At 41.7% G+C, this 17,344-nt stretch overlaps 2 protein-coding genes across 3 annotated transcripts; both read right to left on the reverse strand.

The window, feature by feature from the left end:
* Window positions 1-459: 459 nt before the first annotated feature.
* Window positions 460-7,633, reverse strand: LOC147318451 (uncharacterized). 2 transcript variants are annotated; one of them, XM_086310392.1, is made up of 4 exons: window positions 7,266-7,633; window positions 3,573-4,721; window positions 1,899-1,964; window positions 460-1,658 (listed from the first exon to the last, which is right to left on the reverse strand). In XM_086310392.1, exons 1-3 carry the CDS (start codon window positions 7,351-7,353, stop codon window positions 1,903-1,905), a joined length of 1,299 nt encoding a protein of 432 aa, XP_086166518.1. In that variant the 5' UTR covers window positions 7,354-7,633; the 3' UTR covers window positions 460-1,658; window positions 1,899-1,902. The 2 variants fall into 2 exon arrangements, with proteins under 2 accessions (XP_086166518.1, XP_086166517.1); XM_086310391.1 differs by having other exon boundaries at window positions 3,570-4,721.
* A 327-nt stretch (window positions 7,634-7,960) lies between these two features.
* Window positions 7,961-17,280, reverse strand: LOC147318452 (matrilin-2-like). Its single transcript, XM_086309835.1, has 14 exons — window positions 17,180-17,280; window positions 15,121-15,259; window positions 14,454-15,026; window positions 14,232-14,354; window positions 13,698-13,820; window positions 12,935-13,057; window positions 12,171-12,293; window positions 11,570-11,692; window positions 11,038-11,160; window positions 10,215-10,337; window positions 9,713-10,123; window positions 9,467-9,619; window positions 8,968-9,060; window positions 7,961-8,244 (listed from the first exon to the last, which is right to left on the reverse strand). Exons 1-14 carry the CDS (start codon window positions 17,180-17,182, stop codon window positions 8,189-8,191), a joined length of 2,289 nt encoding a protein of 762 aa, XP_086165961.1. The 5' UTR covers window positions 17,183-17,280; the 3' UTR covers window positions 7,961-8,188.
* Window positions 17,281-17,344: the final 64 nt, after the last annotated feature.

Here is a 17,344-nt window from a genome sequence, read left to right on the forward strand (position 1 = left end):
TGCACAACGCAAACTGATTTTTAAAACAGCAGTTCAAGTCTTCATGTGCATACTAAGTATTAAATATTCCAAAATAATCATTTTATTTTCAGAGAGACTTAGCTTCTCATTCTGGTACTCCGTGTTCACATGCTTCATTACATGCATGGTGCAGTGTGTCAGCAGGTGAGTCAAATATCGGTATGGGGGGGAAAGAAGAGCAGCGAGCAGCTCGTATGCAAAGCCTGAATTCATTTAAAGGATGTAGTCGGACCAGGGCGCCTTTTATCCCCAGCGCCACACTCTAATACAGCAACAGAGTATTGTGACTGTTCAGATGTCTTATGCTTGAGTGGTTTTAAGTACGTATGCTTCTCTAAACACACTACAGTATGCACTGAGGTCTTGGAGAGACTGTGGTCACCATATACTAAAAGCCAATATAATCTCCAGTCACAATTCAGTTACAGAGACAGAGTATTAGTGAGTAAAACTTTATTCTGTACACTAACAGGTTAGCAGAATCATAGACACGGTCAGAGAAAATGAATATATTACAGGGAGTGAGAAGTAAAATGAAAAAGATCAAAACAAAATTTGTTCCCAAAGCATCATCACATCTTATGAGGTTGCAGTAATTTTCTAATGCCCTTACACTTTTAAACTCAGCATGTAGAACTAATTAGTTACATATTCTGCCCACTAGGCAATGCAGTGTAATGCCCTCAATCTAAAACTGACAAGCGTATGACATCAGTGTTACCCCGAAGTTCCTTTTGTTGGAAGGTTCATTACTTTAAGAAAGAGAAGTTCACAAACACCCACCAGCTACGGAGCAACCACAGAAGGGTTTCACAGAACAGCAACATGGCCTCGTCTGTATCCTTAACCCGCCAACGACTGATTATAAAAGTATATATAAGTGCTAACCCTCTGCATACGTGATCTTTGCCCACTTTTCATTTAAGCAAATCAAAACACTTTAATGTGAACCAATTAAATGTTGAAATATTGAAACCATGTGTGCCGAGTTACTCAACACTTATTACTGTCCTATTGAATAAATGAGCCCCTTTGGAAAGGCTGCAATTAATGTGCAAACAGTTAACAAAAATATATGGTTTAATGTCAGAATTATAAACTAGAAATTCAACCAATTACAAATCAGTTTAATACAGCCTAAGTACAGTGTACACCTAGCCAGTGTGTGTCATTCCAGGTTTGTATTCTTGTCAGTTTTGAGTTCTTTAAGTTTTTTTATTCACAGCTGTATTCCTCAGAAGCAGCTTCTTTAAATAACCGAGTATCCTTCCCTGTATTTCAGCACACTGCCATTCGAAACTCAAAAGAGTTGCTAGCAAGAGTTGACAGATTTTACAGAGGATTGCACCCTCTTGTCACAGGCCACATGTGTAGTACGTGGATCCAGAGACTTGATTTCCCATTAAAAAACACATACTCCTCCCGTTCCTCTCCTGAAAAGGTTTATATACAAATATGGGAAAGATTCTTAGGAAAGCTTTTAAGGCACAGTGAATATTAGGAAATGTGGTGTTTGGTGAGTGCTGATGAGACAAAACTGAAAATCAGTTGTTTTATTCTTCTGTTTACTTCATCTTGTCCTCCTTCCAGTAGGTTTACAGTGGTAGCTTTGGGCGTTTTGTTGCATTCTTTCCTCTCTAAAAGGAAAAGAAAAAAACATGTCAGCACTTCAGCATCTGACTCACACTTTCACTCTTCAAGTTTATCTTTGTAACTGAGTATAAACAGAATTCAACTTAATTCTGTTTTTTCTACCAAAATGCATCCAGTCCACCTGTAGGAGACTATTTTTTACAAGTATGCACTGACTGCAGAGAAAAGTCTAATCCTTCAGAGTTTGCACTGGATTATAGTTTGGTTTGTGGCTGTGCTCTTACCAACTCAGTCCTCCTTTTTGGCTTTCTCACCCTCTGTATCCTGAGACACCTCGCTTGCAGACTCCACTGCATATATATGTAGACACAAACATTAGCATGGCATTTTCATTAACTATGATAATGTCAAAACTGACTGGCTCTGAGGATTTATAACTGCCAAATTTATAACCAATACAAAACAGCATGAGTCCCTCTGAACTCGTTTACAAGTTACTACAATGTACACACACATTTGCTTCTATATCCTTGTGGAGGGTATTCAGTGAAATAATGCATACCTTAGTGTCTTACCCTAAAACTAATTCTTAACCATTAAATAAACAGCTTTTTTGTGCTTTTATTGTCCTTACAGCCCCTCTCATTCTTACATGTGCAGTTAGATTGAAGTCCCAACCAGGATATATAAACGTGAAACACAGAAACTAGTACATAGCCTCGAGCAAAAAATTCTCATAAAAATTATGCAGTACAGCACGTCTTCCATGCCAGAAGTCCATTCGTCTCATGCTGCGTGGAGGCTTGTTTCTATCCTGAAAGTACAACATGTTCTCTGAACATAAAGAGTCGGTGTGTAGAGATGTAAAGGCTTACTTTCTGAAGTTTTAACTCAGTCACTGCACATTGTAATGAAATGTATAGGTATAAAATCCTGCTTGTTAGAGTGGAGCAAATCACCGTGCATTCAAAATCAAGTTGACTCAATTTTTCTTTCAAAATGAGCCCTTAAAATGATTTTTCTTCACAAATTTGCAGGATGAACTTCAGTGTGTTTTAATAGTCGTATAATTGAAAGCAGCAGGGCATGATCGGTCTGTAGACAGTGCATAACAGAGCACAATGAGTGAGAGTTGCCTGACTGGAGCTGTTGTGCAATAATTGACACTCTCAAGACGAGCCTTCATTTCTCTTTCTGAGTGTGTGTGCTTTCTGTTTCTCACACTGCACTATCTGTTCGGCCTCACAGCCCAACAATAGCCCGCTGATCCTGTCAGCTCCAAGCAGTCACATTAGTACACAGAGGAGTGTGTGGACGGTTGATTAGAATATGGAGAGTTTGGGGTTATTAACCACATGTGTGTTTAATTACCAGAAGTCTCTTGCTTTGGCCGAATGTGTTGCAACAAGATAGATCTGGTGTTTGACCACCTGACAGACCGTTAATTGTTTACTTGGATGCAAACATACTCTTGTCCATTTGTTACTCATTACCAGGTTTGTTTCTGCTCAGCTTTTTCATCCCCCTCTGAGCTTGTTCCTACATGCTCAGCATCTATCACATGTTTGCATAGAGTTCTGCAGCTATTTCAACCGGCAATAATGCTGCTGCGCCTGACCTCCACCCAAAAACTGTCTCCAACATCAGGATGATGGGTTGACGTGAAATTTAGCGTGACAGGTTAATCAGTGAAACAACTCTGTGTTTAGTCAAGTAAATAAATCAACAAGAAAACCTGTCATTATAAACTCCCTCAAGAGGCTCAGTGGCAGCTATCATCCTCTAAAACCCAGTTGTAATCCTTCAGCTCTTATTAGTTTTACTCTGCAGGGCATGTGGCCGTGGCAAATTGCAGAGTATGAACTGTGCCAAAACTGTGCCAAAAATCTGTTTTGACAAGTAAGAAAGAAAAGGTAAGTAAGAAAAGGTAATCTGGAGCCATTAATGGTCCATACCACCTGGTGAATCTTCAGGAGCTGGATCGGTAGATGGGGCTGGTGCTGAAGGTGCTTCAGTTTCTGTAGGGGTGGGCTCAACCACAGGAGCCTCCACTGCTGCTACACTGTCTGCAGTGGACTCTTGGGTGACACAGGCTGGTGGAGCTTCTGAGGTTACCCCAGAAGGGGTTTCTGAAGCAGCTGGAGTAGGAGCTGGAACCTCTGCATTCTGGACCGGCTCAGTAGCAGCAGGTTCAACTCCTAAAGCTGGAGCAGGGGCATCCTCTGCGGTGCCGGGTGCCTCTGCTGGAGCAGGAGCTGGAGTAGGTTCTGTCGGCTCCTCGGCAGCAGGCTGTGGCTCAGCTTTGGTCTCATCTCTGACAGAAGGTAACGCTGGCATCTCTGGGATAGTTGCAGCAGCAATCTCTGTGTCTATTACCGGCTCTGCAGCTTCAATAGGCACCGAGGGTTCAGCAGGTGGTGCAGCTTCAGTTGGTTCTGAAATTTCAGCTGGTGCTGAAGACTCAGCTGGTGTTTTTGTTAAAGCTTCGCTTGGTGCAGGTAAAGCAGCCTCTGGTTCAGAATTGTCTGCTGAGGCCTGCACAGGTGCAGCCACTTCAGCAGGCGCCCCCACAGCCTCGGCTGAAGCCTCTTCTGTAATAACTGGGTTCACAGTTGGCTCAGATATAACCGGTTCAGCGACAGGCACTGCAACCACCTCCTCAGTGATGGCAGAGGCCTCTGCCTGCACCGCTTCAGCTGATGATTCAACAGCAGGGGCCTCTTTTGCAGTCTCAACAGGAGCTTCAACCTCAGGAGGGGCTTCTGCCTCTACAGTTTCTACAGGAGCAGCTTCTTCAGCCAGGGGTAGTGCCTCAACAATTGCTATAGCAGCCTCAGGCTCAGCAGGAGCAGGAGCAGAAGCAGGAGCAGAAGCAGCAGCCTCTGGCGCTGCCTCTTCAGTAGCAGTAGGTTCTTCCTTTACCTCAGAAGCAGCTAGAAGGTCCTCCCCAGAGCCAAGGTCCTCTTGGGCCTCCAGGGCCACTAACACAGCCTCAGCTTCATCATCAGCACCCCTCTGAAGATCATCGGGTAACGCAGTCTGCACAGGAAGCTGCATCTGGTCCTCGATGGTTTGAGGATCTTCTGCAATGATGCCGTTTTTGACTGCTGTCAATGCAGAGATGACAAATGAAGAACTCAGTTAAGACTTATGACTGACACAAGTTCAGCATTGATCAGCAGGCTCAGCTAATGATTATCATGTTAGTGTGTAACACTGAATTCATGACAATACTGAATAACAAAAGAAGGACTGTAGAAGGTTCTTCAGGTAGTTACATGTTTAATGGTTCTTTCCCAGTTGTTTTAGTCCCACACAAAAAATGTTTTGTAAATGTATTGCATCTATATGTGGACCACTAAAACTGTAAAAAACCCTAAACCTATCAATAGAGCAAAACTTTTAAATCAAGTTAACATGAAACGCAGGGGAAAGGAAATTAGCAATAAGGGGCACACAGAATGCGTGCTGAGGAAAACTTCCTTTCATTTCCGTAGTTGAGAGCTCGTGTTTGTCTAGAGCCCTGAGGACACGCACTCTCAGAGGAAGAACAATACACGCGATGATGATTTGCTGAATTTAAAGAGATGCCTCTACCTTTAGTCTCCCTCCCCAGTCTCTGCTCTTCCACACACTTTGGGTGTGAACAGGCTGCAGTATGCAACAATAGTGGGCTTGAATACTTGGACTCAAATATCAGAAATGTCAATGCACATCTCAGTTACGGGACTCGCAGAAGCCTAACAGCTTTTGCCCTGTCTTATTTCACAGCTAAAACACGAAAAGGATATTGTTCACAAGCAGAAGGGTTCAGTTAGCTGAATGGGTGGATAGTTTGGAAGCTGCAGCTTCCTGATTTTATTTGTCTGTCAGAAGCACAAAAAGGGCTGAGAGTGATGGGTGGAAGGGAATGTGACGGCCTGGCAACTTGAATGAAAATGAGCCAGTGGAAGAACACGCAATGCATAGAGGTGTTTATGTGAGCTCAGTGTTGTTATTAACATGGTGACTGAGGGAATAGTGTAAAACTGCATAAGAGTGAAGGTGTTTTCAGATATTTTTATCGGTTTTCCACCAGGTCCTACTGTTTAATCAATGGCACCCACTATCAACAGAGACTAGAAAGCTGTTGTCCGGACAATAACCGAGAACTTGTGTTAAAAAATATGCGAATGTGTGTGTTTGGGTTGAGACAGACACAGCCACTCCAGGCATGGATGACTTGTGTGTCAACATGATTTCACAGCCAAAGATGACAGAGATCCCAGTCAAAACAGTGCCATTAGAGGGAGGAGGGGGGCACACAGACCAGGGGCCCAGACTGGGGATGGGACCATTGGTGGCTTGGATGGTACACAGCTGGTTTGTCAGACAGACCGTATACTGTACGATTTAAAACCTCCACCCATTCAGACACATTTAGAAAAAGCCCGCCCAGGCAAGGAGCACAATAACTGGTTTTCTTGCCGGAATGATGTAAAAGCCTGGAAAAGAGACCCATGCTTTTCCAGGTGACTCAAGCTGGTTGGCAGGAGAGACAATACTGTGACACAAGAGCAGTGCAGTGGCACTGGGGAAATGGAACACCTCACAAAAAGAAACTGTGGTGGGCAGGAATATGTTTAGAACATTTCAGGTTACTTCCTCAAAAGCGAGATTACATCTTTCGACTGCTGTCACACTCTCTAACAAGGCCTGCGTGTGTCCTGCTGCGTGTGTGTATGTGGGGAATGTCAGTGATAACATGCCGTACATGCAGCTGTGCTGGCATGGCCAAGACATGTGTCACAAAGTTGTACGGAGCCGTGAATGAACAATCATGGGCTGTGGCAGGCCATTTGATGGGTTTCTGCACAGGCTTGAATACGGAGCACATATACTGTATGCAAAACCTGTCAAACCAAGGCAATTACACAGAGAGCAGGACTGCATGTTTTGGATGCAAAACTTTTTAAGAGCTCTGCTGTGCAGAATATCAGAACATCAGTGTCCAGGCTTGTAAAAGAGCAACTTTCAGACACTCCTTAATCATAACTGAAGTGTTGCATGTTTTGATAAAGGAAATTTTTAAACATCAAGCAATCATATCTGTTTGATTTTATTTCTTTAAACTACTGTTTGAAATATCAGTTAAAGATCCCATTACAGTACAAAACTGTCTGGATTTGCCTCAGGCTGCAAATAGGCCTCTAAACACTCCCAGCTGGCTTTCACACAGCGATATGCTTTAAGAGCTGCACTCAACCCCCGATGGGTTCAAGCAAATCTAAACGCTGAATTATCTTTAGGGAACGCTTTTTGAGGATTTCTCAAAATTTCTCAGGTCACATTTCAACAATAAAACATAGTGATGTTCACTGTTTTGTCCTGATACATTCAACCATCATTCTGATGAGTTAAAAATGATTCAATGAAAAAAGAAATAATAACAACCACTTATGGGTTTGATAAAGTGGATAAGCGTGAATGTTTCTTCCGTGAGGTACTAAAGTATGCTGCCTAGCAGAGTATAAGTGAGAAAGCACAACATGTACTAGAGCAACCAGCAGCAGCACCCCTGAGCAAGACCTGACTGAGTAAAGTAACAGAGCCTTGGAGCAACCACTGTATACATTTTATGAAATGCATACATACTCATGATCACTACTTACCCACTGTGTCTCCATTGCTCTCCTCAGGCTTTGTGCCTGGTCTTTTTTCTTGATCAACGGTCTGTGCACTGGATGAGGAGCACCCCATGTTTGGGGGGAAAAATGGGTTGAGATGAATCAAAAACTTGGAATAGGAGCAAGCAAACACGAGTCTCAGCGCTTTCTGTTTTCAGAGACTGTTTGGCAGTGAAAACGTGGAACGCTGAACTCTCTCCAGTTCCTAAGAGTAACTGAGCACCATTATATCCCCTTGTCTGTCTGTGTGTTCATGCATGGCCTGCTGCCCTCTTGCCCCAGACAACGATGTGTTATGACCATGCAGCTCGGCAATGCAGGCAGTACTGCTGAATGCTCCCTGACTGCCTCCTGCTCACAGTCACACTATTCATACAGGAGGAGGAGGCAACATGTGCATGAAATGTGTGTGCGTGTGTCCTCCCCTCTATAGGAGTGCCCCCTCTCGATGAGATCCACCACCTTGTGGTCATGTTTATAATAGCAAATTCTTAATAAGTAGATATTTTTTTAGTTTTATTGTTGTAATATTTTTCGTCAGCAAAACCAGCAAAAGTTTAAAAATGCTGAATGAATCCATTGCTTGCTTTTTTACTTTTAGTCAAAAGTGTAAGTGCCGTAGATGACTGCTTAGAATCGTTTATGGTGAAAATATCATTTTTAAAAAGCCAAAATTATGAAGTGTAAAATGTTTATTTGTCAGTCTTCTGTACAAAGAGTTAATAATGCGATATTCCATTACATAACATTAACAATACTTCAGAAGGAATACACTGTAGTTTTAGAAGAGCTTATAAATATCTTCAGTAAGAAGAGCTGCATTTGCATATGTTCCATCATAGCGTGTTGAGCAGGATTAAAGGGATCCTGGAGATGCCGCAGAGTAGAGACTGATGAGTCTCGACCTTTCATTTATGCACAAGTTGATTCTCAAGAGTCTCCAGCCTCTTTGACATGGCTGCAAGTAGGCATGTTAAGGAGTTACTTATACCTCTCTGGCCAGTGAAGTTTTAGACCTGTTACTGGGAAATGATTGGATTTCCTGATGTAGTGTAAGTAAAATGCATTTGCCACCCTTAAAGCTGTTTATACTGTCATGTCATCAGTGTGATTGAGGTAACTGAGAAATCAGCTGACAGATCTGGTATTTATCAGCCTCTGCCTGCTCCTAATCAAAGTTTTAAAACCTTCTATGAAGCAACAATTATGCTGATTACCTGCAACAATAAATTTAGTCTTTTGATCACAAGTTATATATGTATATAAATTTGATCTATGCAGACTTTTCCCAAAAGGCTTTCCCTCTACCAGCTGCCGTAAGATGAAAGGAGGGCTACACCCTGAAAATGTTGTCAGCCTATTAGAGAGCTCCCAAGTTTAATATGAGTAACCAGGGTCCCTTTAAAAATGTGTCATAATTGAAATTTTTGACGCATAATGAGAGTTTTCTGAGATCACAGGACAAAAGAGACATCGTGGGATTAACCAGCGTCTGATCCCCACTTAACCTACATTTTAAAACTTGTCCTTAAGCAAAAGTGAGCGTCAATGGAATAATCCAATTTAGCTGCAAACTGTGTTCAAGGTTTTAAAAAAACACATAACAAAACACATGAATGACACATGAAATAGTTTGTCAGTGGCAATCCTGAACATTGGTATCTGTGCAGTGAGCACAAAAGGATATTATTCTGAACCAGGCTCTTCAGCTTCTCTGTGACTTGGTTTTGAAACATTATCATGTTTTCACACTGGCACATGTTTTCATCAGATGGTTTATCTGCAGAAGAAAAGTTGATAGGTTGTGAAAGACTTTCGGTCCCTGGATTCTTTTTCTTATCTCGTCCTTTCTCCCCTAATCCTTTTCTGCTTTCTTGTCTCTGCCTGTGGAGAATGTGAGGGACATGCAGGAAGGACATATGACTGCAGAGCATAAAAGACTGATGAGTTACTTGATATAATAGAGTAGACGGTATTGCACAGAGTGGCTGCTCTGCTCACAGGTTACCATGGCAGCAGCAGATAGGTGGCAGTAACGCTACATTTTTTCACCAATCTGCCCTTATTATAGCTCCACTTTACCTGAATAGCCTCAAACATAGCATTAGTTTCATCTATTAAGAAAGATCACACATATTTTTGAGACCCTTGCAGGGATTCCTGTACTTCTGCCTTGTGTGGAGTACCTGCACATATCCTGGACTTGAGTTTCTTTGTAATTTCTGCCATTTTTTCAAAATCCTCAGCGTAATACAAGTGCTTCTCATCTGGCTCCGACGCAATTTCTCTCAGCTCCTGTTCGATGGCTTTGCCAACTCCCAAAGCGTATATCGTGATCCCTGAAAAGTATCAGAAAGCATCATAACAACATGAAACTTGTATTAGGAAGAAGATACTCTGAGGTTGTCGTACATCGGGATGACTAGAAATACCGGAATTCTTTGCTTTAGTGGCCCATTCAGAAACATCATCTTGTGATCGTCCATCAGTGAACACGATGCTGACACGGGGAATGTTGAACCTGCCGCCTTCTTTGGTTGAAAAACTAGACTCAAACATGTGGCGCAGGGCTGAGCCAGTCATGGAGCCCCTTCCCATGTATTGCATCCTGTTCACGGCACTCTTGATGTGTTGTGCTGTGGAGTACTGGCCCAAGGTGAACTCTGTGCGTACCTTTGTGGAGTACTGAAGAAGACCCACATGAGTGCCCATCTTAGAAATGTCCAGCGAGTCCACAATGCTGTTTACAAACTGCTTGACCAACTCAAAGTTGTTGGGGCCCAGACTCTTGGAGCCATCGATCACAAACACAAGATCCATGACTCCCTCGCTGCACTCGGGTTCTGCCGGAAAAAGAAGGATATTTAAAATATATACCTTTATTTATTTCACATTTTATTCTCAAGAAAACAGTCCATATAAGAGTAATCCTACTTTTGCAGCTCTTCCCATCCTCAGCCAGCATGAATCCTTCAAAACATCTACAGATGTAGGAATCATTGGTGCTGACACACTGATGCTCACAGCCATGGTGCACTGTCTGACACAGATCCAGACCTTTCAGTTTAATTACACAGAATCAAAGATTACCATGATGTTGCTGTAGCAATAGTAGTGTAAGTGTATGGCAGAATTAGCATTTATATGATATATTGTGAGGCTACAAATACAATAAATGGTCTAATAACTCTCTGACATTATGAATGCTGTGTGGTGGTAAACAGAATATCCCTTAATCCAGGGGAGGGAAAAGATATATCTTTTGGTGAGCCATGGATTAGCACTGACCTCATAACTGGGTTCAAAAACACACTCAAAGTTATGCAACACATAAATACCCAAATAGGGGACATAAACAATCATAGAAACATTTGAAAACATGCAGATGAAAAACGTCACACTCTGAATTTGGTTTATTTTTGTCTCGTGTTGTGCAGAGTGTTATAGTTCTGCAGATGAGATGCCTCTAGAGAAAACTAGTAAAAGCAGAGAAAAATAATAATAAGACTCAGTGCAACACAGCTTACTGAAAAGATTCAAACGTAGTTCTATGCTTAACCCACCGAATGCCTGCATTTCAACATCTATCATGTATGTGATGTTCACTTAACACTTACCCCCAACAATGATTCCGAAGTATTTCGGCAATCAGTGTTTTCACATTACAGTTGTGATTCATGGGTCACTAGAAAGTGTTAAACAATTCTCTGGTGGAGAAACTGTTATTATTTATGACACCGAATGAGCTCAAACTCACTCTGACATGTTTTCCCATCAGGTCTGAGTGTGTAGCCTTTCCTGCATTTGCACACACAGCTGTCTTCAGTGCTCATGAACTCCTGCTCACATCCGTGGGTGCCATCGGCGCAGTGATCGATCTCTGCAGGAGAGCAGTGCTTCCATTATTGCCAAGTTCTTTTAATCAAATTCAGATAAAGCTGAATTCAAGACTCAGTTCAATGCAGTGAATCTATAAATCTGTAATTAATCTCTTGCTGTACTCTTACTATAAGTGATGAACGGTGGAGGATAAATGTGTTGCATCATCATGACTACAGCCTCTACTGTTATCAGAATGTGAAAGAAGTTTATTCAAGAGTGGGTAACCCTAATTATTACATTGCTTATTGTGCTTTAACAACATTTTTACAGAGGCATGTGGGTGTCAGTTTGCAGCATAACACATGATATAAATCATTCAAGTGTTGCCTCACATTACAGGTATAAGCAAAAGTGTTTTTGTGACAAACCACAGCAATGACGCGGAAACACAGTTTAGCTGCACTTACTTTTGCAGGTTTTCCCATCAGGTTCGAGTGTGTAGCCTTTCCTGCATTTGCACACACAGCTGTCTTCTGTGCTCATAAACTCCTGCTCACATCCGTGGGGGACATCAGCGCAGTGATCGATCTCTGTTAGGAATCATTTTGACGGATCACAGAGACAGAGGAGAAATTAGGTAACAAGCAAAAACAGAAGGTTTTAACTAAGTGTTGAATTTTTACATGAAAAATTGTGGATCAAACTGGTTAAACTGGTTTCTATTATTTGAAAAATACGCAGAACATTTACATCTTGCAGTTTTTATGTTTGTTTTATTTTATTTTATTAGTGAACACAGAAACAGAGGTAAGTTCACATAACTGAATAATCCTCCCAGACATCAATGTGACACATTTCTATATCAGCCAGTCGAATTCCTTCCATATGCTGAAACATGGTTAGAATTATATGAGACAATAGATGCAAATGTACACATCATTAGACAAGCTATGAATCAATACTTGGGTGTTTTTATGCTCTATACGTATGAAGAATATGTGGAATAACTTTAGAAAAATATGGATAAAAACAGCACCAATAACATGGAAACAGCTCATTTAAAATTACTTTTGCAGGTTTTCCCATCAGGTCTGAGTGTGTAGCCTTTCCTGCATTTGCACACACAGCTGTCTTCTGTACTCATAAACTCCTGCTCACATCCGTGGGCTCCATCAGCGCAGTGATCGATCTCTAGAGGAAGTCATTTTATCAGTACAAAAAGACAGGTAGTGATTACATTTACTAACTTGCAAATTTTGCATTAAATTGTAAAAATAGTTTCCATTTTCGAAAAATACTGAGCACATAAGAGCCTGCTATAAAGAAAGAGCTCTTCAGGCTTTCCTGTATATTCTTTTATTTCTCAGCTCTGAACAAACAGAAGCAATCCAAAGACCCAAAAAGCTAGATAATCATCCTAGACCTCATGTGACACTTTTACATCTCAGAATCATCCACCAATGTGTCAATTTCTGTACACTCAAAGTTGGCTGGAATGGTATCAGACAGTTGTTGTAGATGTACAAAGCTTTACATGCGTTGTGCAATGTAAAACAGGCGGCTTTCTATGCTCTCTATATGAAGAAAATGTGGAGCTTTTTTTTTTTTAGTTAAATATGAAAAAGCACTAAATTTACTTTGGCACGTTTTCCCATCAGGTCTGAGTGTGTAGCTTGTGATCGCAGTGATCGATTTCTGCAAGGACGCATTGGGTGAAATTTATGTCATGGTTGCTGTAGCAGCACCGTTTGAATGTTTCATAAGATGCTGTATATTTGCTGTGTTTTCACTTTATTTTGCCGCATTATGAATGATAAAAAAAAAGTACTTACTGCTGCAGGTCTTGCCATCGAGATTGAGGACGTAGCCCCTTTTACATGTGCAGATGTAGGACTCTGGAACGGTGACACAGTTGTGCTCACAGCCATGATTTCCCAGGTCACAGTGGTCTATTCCTGGAGAGGATGAATCTCTTATTAGATATTCCACTTTTTCACTGGTTATTTTGTTGTTGTTTTTTATGACAAGACTTTTCAGATTAATAAAAACATGCCCAATACAGAAGAATAAGACTGCTAAATCTAATTATTTCGTTTAAAAAAAAAAAATCCACTCTAAAGGTGCAGAGTATGAACCCACTGTGATGATTGAACTCATTCTTGTTTGGATTGGGATATACTATGACACTCCAGATACACCTCTACATTTCAGCAGCTGCACTGCACTGATGATTGCAAAAGCACACTTCCTTCAGGAAATCTCCCCCACTTTGCTTTTTGTTAACATCCACCGAAGGAGCAAAGGGAAAATTTTCCATCAGTGGGTTAACAGACATCACTGGTAGGAAAAAAACTTCTCACGGTGACTGTGCCTTTGGGCAGTGTTGGCTTCATGACGCTGAGTTCCTTTATCCAAGACCAGATAAATTATTGTACTTTATTCCTACTTGCTATATATGATGATTTAAAGCCAACACTTTACTCCACAAACACAACATTGTGGCAGGAAGCAAGTTGTGTTTCCATTATGACTCTAACAATAAGTCATGAAATTTGAATAAAACAGTTTCTTATGAGTAAAAAAATGTAATATTACTGTTGCACGTCTTCAGGTCTATGGTGAGTTGATATCCTGGACGGCACAGACACTCATAACCACGAGGCAGGTTTGCACAGATGTGTTCACAGCCGTGATCCACCACAGCACACGTGTCCTCAGCTGCAACAGTGTGGAGAACAATCACCTACAGTTCAGTGTGCAGAAGGAAACCTGCAGTAACCAGTCAGTCAGGGACAGCAGAAACTAAATATAAGCCAACGAGTGAGACTTTTTAAACTGACACTCCCATTTTACTTTGCTTTGATCTGAGTGAAACTCATGAGTCACAAGTTGTGTCAGTCTGGTGTAAAAAGGCAACATGAGGGTTTCAGTGATTGTTTTTGCAGCCAAACCGTGAGAGTAAACCAAAAATGAAAATAAGGTGGCCAGATGGGCAAAATCTGTTATGCAAAAGGTCACGTGATCCATTTTTGGTCCTTAAGCCATCAGACCATCATCAGGTCCTTTGTACAAGTTTTGGGCAGCGTTAAAAGACTGTAGCTATGTAAATAACAGAAGGGAGGGGGTTACCTGTGCACGTCTTGCCATCAGGGTTTAGGATGTATCCTTCCCTGCACTTGCACCTGTATGAGGCAGGGCTACTCACACAGATATGCTGACACTGATGGTCCACCACCTCACACATGTCTGAACCTAATACACGCAAAAACATTCACAAACACTCAAGCATGATTAGACACATATGCATTTTAGAAATAAAGAGAGACATTTAAAATAGACGGGATTATTCACCTCCACACAGTTTGGACTGGAACACAGAGATCAGGGTTTCTATCTGGCTAAAGTTGGCCACCAGATGCACATGCTCCGAGTGCGGCTCACTCCCTATGGCCCTCAGTGTGTTCATATCCACCCTGCCTACTCCAATAGCAAAAATCTGGATGCCAGCCTGTCTTGCCTGAGCTGCAATCTCCTCTACTGTGTCCTGAGGTCTTCCATCAGTCACAATCATAGCAATTCGTGGGATGTGTAGGTTCATTGGTCGGGCTCCATGTTCCTCGGTGAAGGCTGTCTCCATGGTGTACTGGATGGCCAGACCCGTCATGGTCCCTGTGGCGAGGTGCTCCATATTCCTCACTGCCTGCTCTACCTCGCTCTTGGTGGTGTAGGTGCTGAGGGAGAACTCAGGCTGGACCACGCTACCATACTGCAGCAGACCGACCCGTGTTGCATTATGGCCAATCTTGAGGAACTGAAGCAGGTTGATGATGAAGGTCTTCACTTTCTCATAGTCATTGGGACGGATGCTTCTGGAGCTGTCAATCACAAAGATGAAATCCAGCGGGATGGCTTTACATGGATTCTCTAAAATCAAAGACAATGAGGAAGTTTGGGATGAGTTTGGGATGAAATGGCAAAACTGATACAGAAATGCTGTGGTAACCGACTAATCACCTACCAACTGCTTTGATTGGGAAAGTTGTGTTGCTTCTTGCTGTGATGGGTCTGGGGCGGCGTCTGTACGTCTGCGCTGCGTTACAGCACAACAGGCAGAAAAGGCCAAGAGCCAGACACCTCATTGTGATGAAAGACGACAACTGCAGCAGAGTGACGTAAGCACAAAAACAAGAGCTGATCCAGAAGAAACACTTCCACAGTGCAGCGCAAGTAGGGTACAAACCTGATCACCAGGGAGCAAAGATGGAGAAGAGAGAGAGAGAAGCTGCCAAATAGAGGAACCTACTATTTATTTTATATATGTTTGTCTACATGTAGAAACATGGCAAGAAATCTGCATTATAAATGGACTGGTTCTTATAAAGTGCTTTTCTACTCTACTCGAGCACTTAAAGCACTTTATATTACACACGTCATCCACGCATACATTCATACAAGCACTTTTTCTGTGTCTAAGTCCTCTCTATCTGACATTCTCATTAACACTGAATGAGATGCAGGGATCCATATCTTTCCCGAGGATACTTTGGCATGCAGTCTGGGGCAGCAGGGATCAAACCACCAACCTTCCAGTTAGTAGATGACTCGCTCTGCCACCTGAGCTACAGCCACAGCGTTGTGTTATAATAAACACAAAATCTGACACATGACTCGCACACATGACGGTTGGTTGTGATTAGGTGAAGCACCTAGTATCTGGGAATGATTTGTACTGGGACCAGCTGCACACGAAAGGTGAGGCTGATTGCAACTGATACATTTCACGTTGAGTAATTTCAGTTTAATGCAGTTTAAATCAAATAAGTTTTGGCATAAACTTACGATATGGCAGAATGAAAATGTACTTGTTACATTTTGTGACATTTGCAATACATTTGTGGAAAGAGTGTCAACAAGAGAATAAAAAACAATTCCACCAATATTCTGTATAGTGTTTTGCACTTTATATTCTTCATATGCTTGTTATCTAATTTCCTTGAAATATGGAGATTGTTCTCAGATATTCAGCACTTTAAAATAGCATCATCTGTTCTATAAACTCTGTTTAAAGACGTGGGCTGTACAGTACACCAGTGTTGTGCTTCCTAAAGCATTCAAAGAAAGTCAGTGAGCTTCTGTGAATGAGAATGCTTTGCTGCATAGGAGGTTTACAGTGATTTAAGAGAGGCTGAAAAACACCAGACTGCTTCCCTATCCCCTCCCCAAGAGACCCACTTGTTACCCGTCATATTCAGACTCCAGCCTTTACTACTGTCTTAGAAATATCTGTGATCAGTGCAGAAATTACAAATATATTCAAATTTGAAAAAGGAGAAAAGAACAATACAGGAACAATCTTACGTGAAGGCAACATAAAACTTTTGTTTTGGATTCCCAAATGAGAACTTCAGCAGCTTCCGTGTGTTCAGTTAATAAAAAATCAACACTTCTACACAGAGCCAGGTTTATATGGTTGACCTGAGACCTGCAGAGGTCACACATGCAAACCCTCATGGAACACTTGCCCTCTGAACTCACATGTGTTTTACGTCTCTCTGCCGCCACCCTGATAGTGTTTTCATCTTCAGATGGCAATCCCAGCAGCAAAGGTAAAATCTTGTTATGTGCTGTAGAATTTCATGACACTCCACAGCGTCCTAAAATGTTTTTTTTAACTGGCATTTCCTCTAAACACATGAATCAAAGAAATGAAGAAAGTTTAGTAATTACAGCATTTTGGTTATTCCACAAAAGAGCAGCTCCTTTCATATTTCCCCCCGTGAGTGGAAGCCAAAGTTGTGTGTTTACTATGAAGCACAAAAACATCATGTACTGAACAGCATTTATGACACTGTGTCTGTTTTGCACATCCAAGTTCTCTGATGAGTTTTCATGATGCAGGTGAAAGGAGCACAGGATGTGTCCTAACGCAGATAAGAAGTCAACACCACACAGGTGACTGGTGGTGATTACTCTTTCTACCCTGCTATTAAAACGCTAAAGAAAAAGGATCGGTTCTTTTAGAAAAGGGAAAACCCACAGTATAGCATTTTCAAGATAACAATTTGAAATCTACTCACCATTATATAAAAAATTATTTTGGAATTTTTAATTCAGCGAATTAAAATCTCTGAAAATCCAAAAACTGAGCCAACAGTTGAGCTCCAGCAGGAAAAGTCTGTCAATGCCTTAGCTCCGCGTTGCAAATGTACATATATCCCAGTCCTGTCTCTATCTCTGGAGGC

Source organism: Aulonocara sp. 'chitande type north' Nkhata Bay, linkage group LG11 (genome assembly GCF_057382095.1).
Source record: "Aulonocara sp. 'chitande type north' Nkhata Bay isolate Kocher_YH1m ecotype deep benthic linkage group LG11, A_spYH_male_GT1.1, whole genome shotgun sequence".
Lineage (NCBI taxonomy): Eukaryota > Metazoa > Chordata > Actinopteri > Cichliformes > Cichlidae > Aulonocara > Aulonocara sp. 'chitande type north' Nkhata Bay.

Coding starts and splice junctions, on each gene's coding strand:
- LOC147318452 (XM_086309835.1), bottom strand. Junction 11,693..12,170: donor TGATGGGAAAACCTGCAAAA/GTAATTTTAAAT, acceptor GATTCCTAACAG/AGATCGATCACTGCGCTGAT. Junction 9,061..9,466: donor CAAGTCCAGGATATGTGCAG/GTACTCCACACA, acceptor TTTCTTCTGCAG/ATAAACCATCTGATGAAAAC.
- LOC147318451 (XM_086310391.1), bottom strand. CDS start 7,353: ATGGGGTGCTCCTCATCCAGTGCACAGACCGTTGATCAAGAAAAAAGA. Junction 4,722..7,265: donor GAGCAATGGAGACACAGTGG/GTAAGTAGTGAT, acceptor CTGCATTGACAG/CAGTCAAAAACGGCATCATT. Junction 1,965..3,569: donor TCCTGAAGATTCACCAGGTG/GTATGGACCATT, acceptor ATATATATGCAG/TGGAGTCTGCAAGCGAGGTG.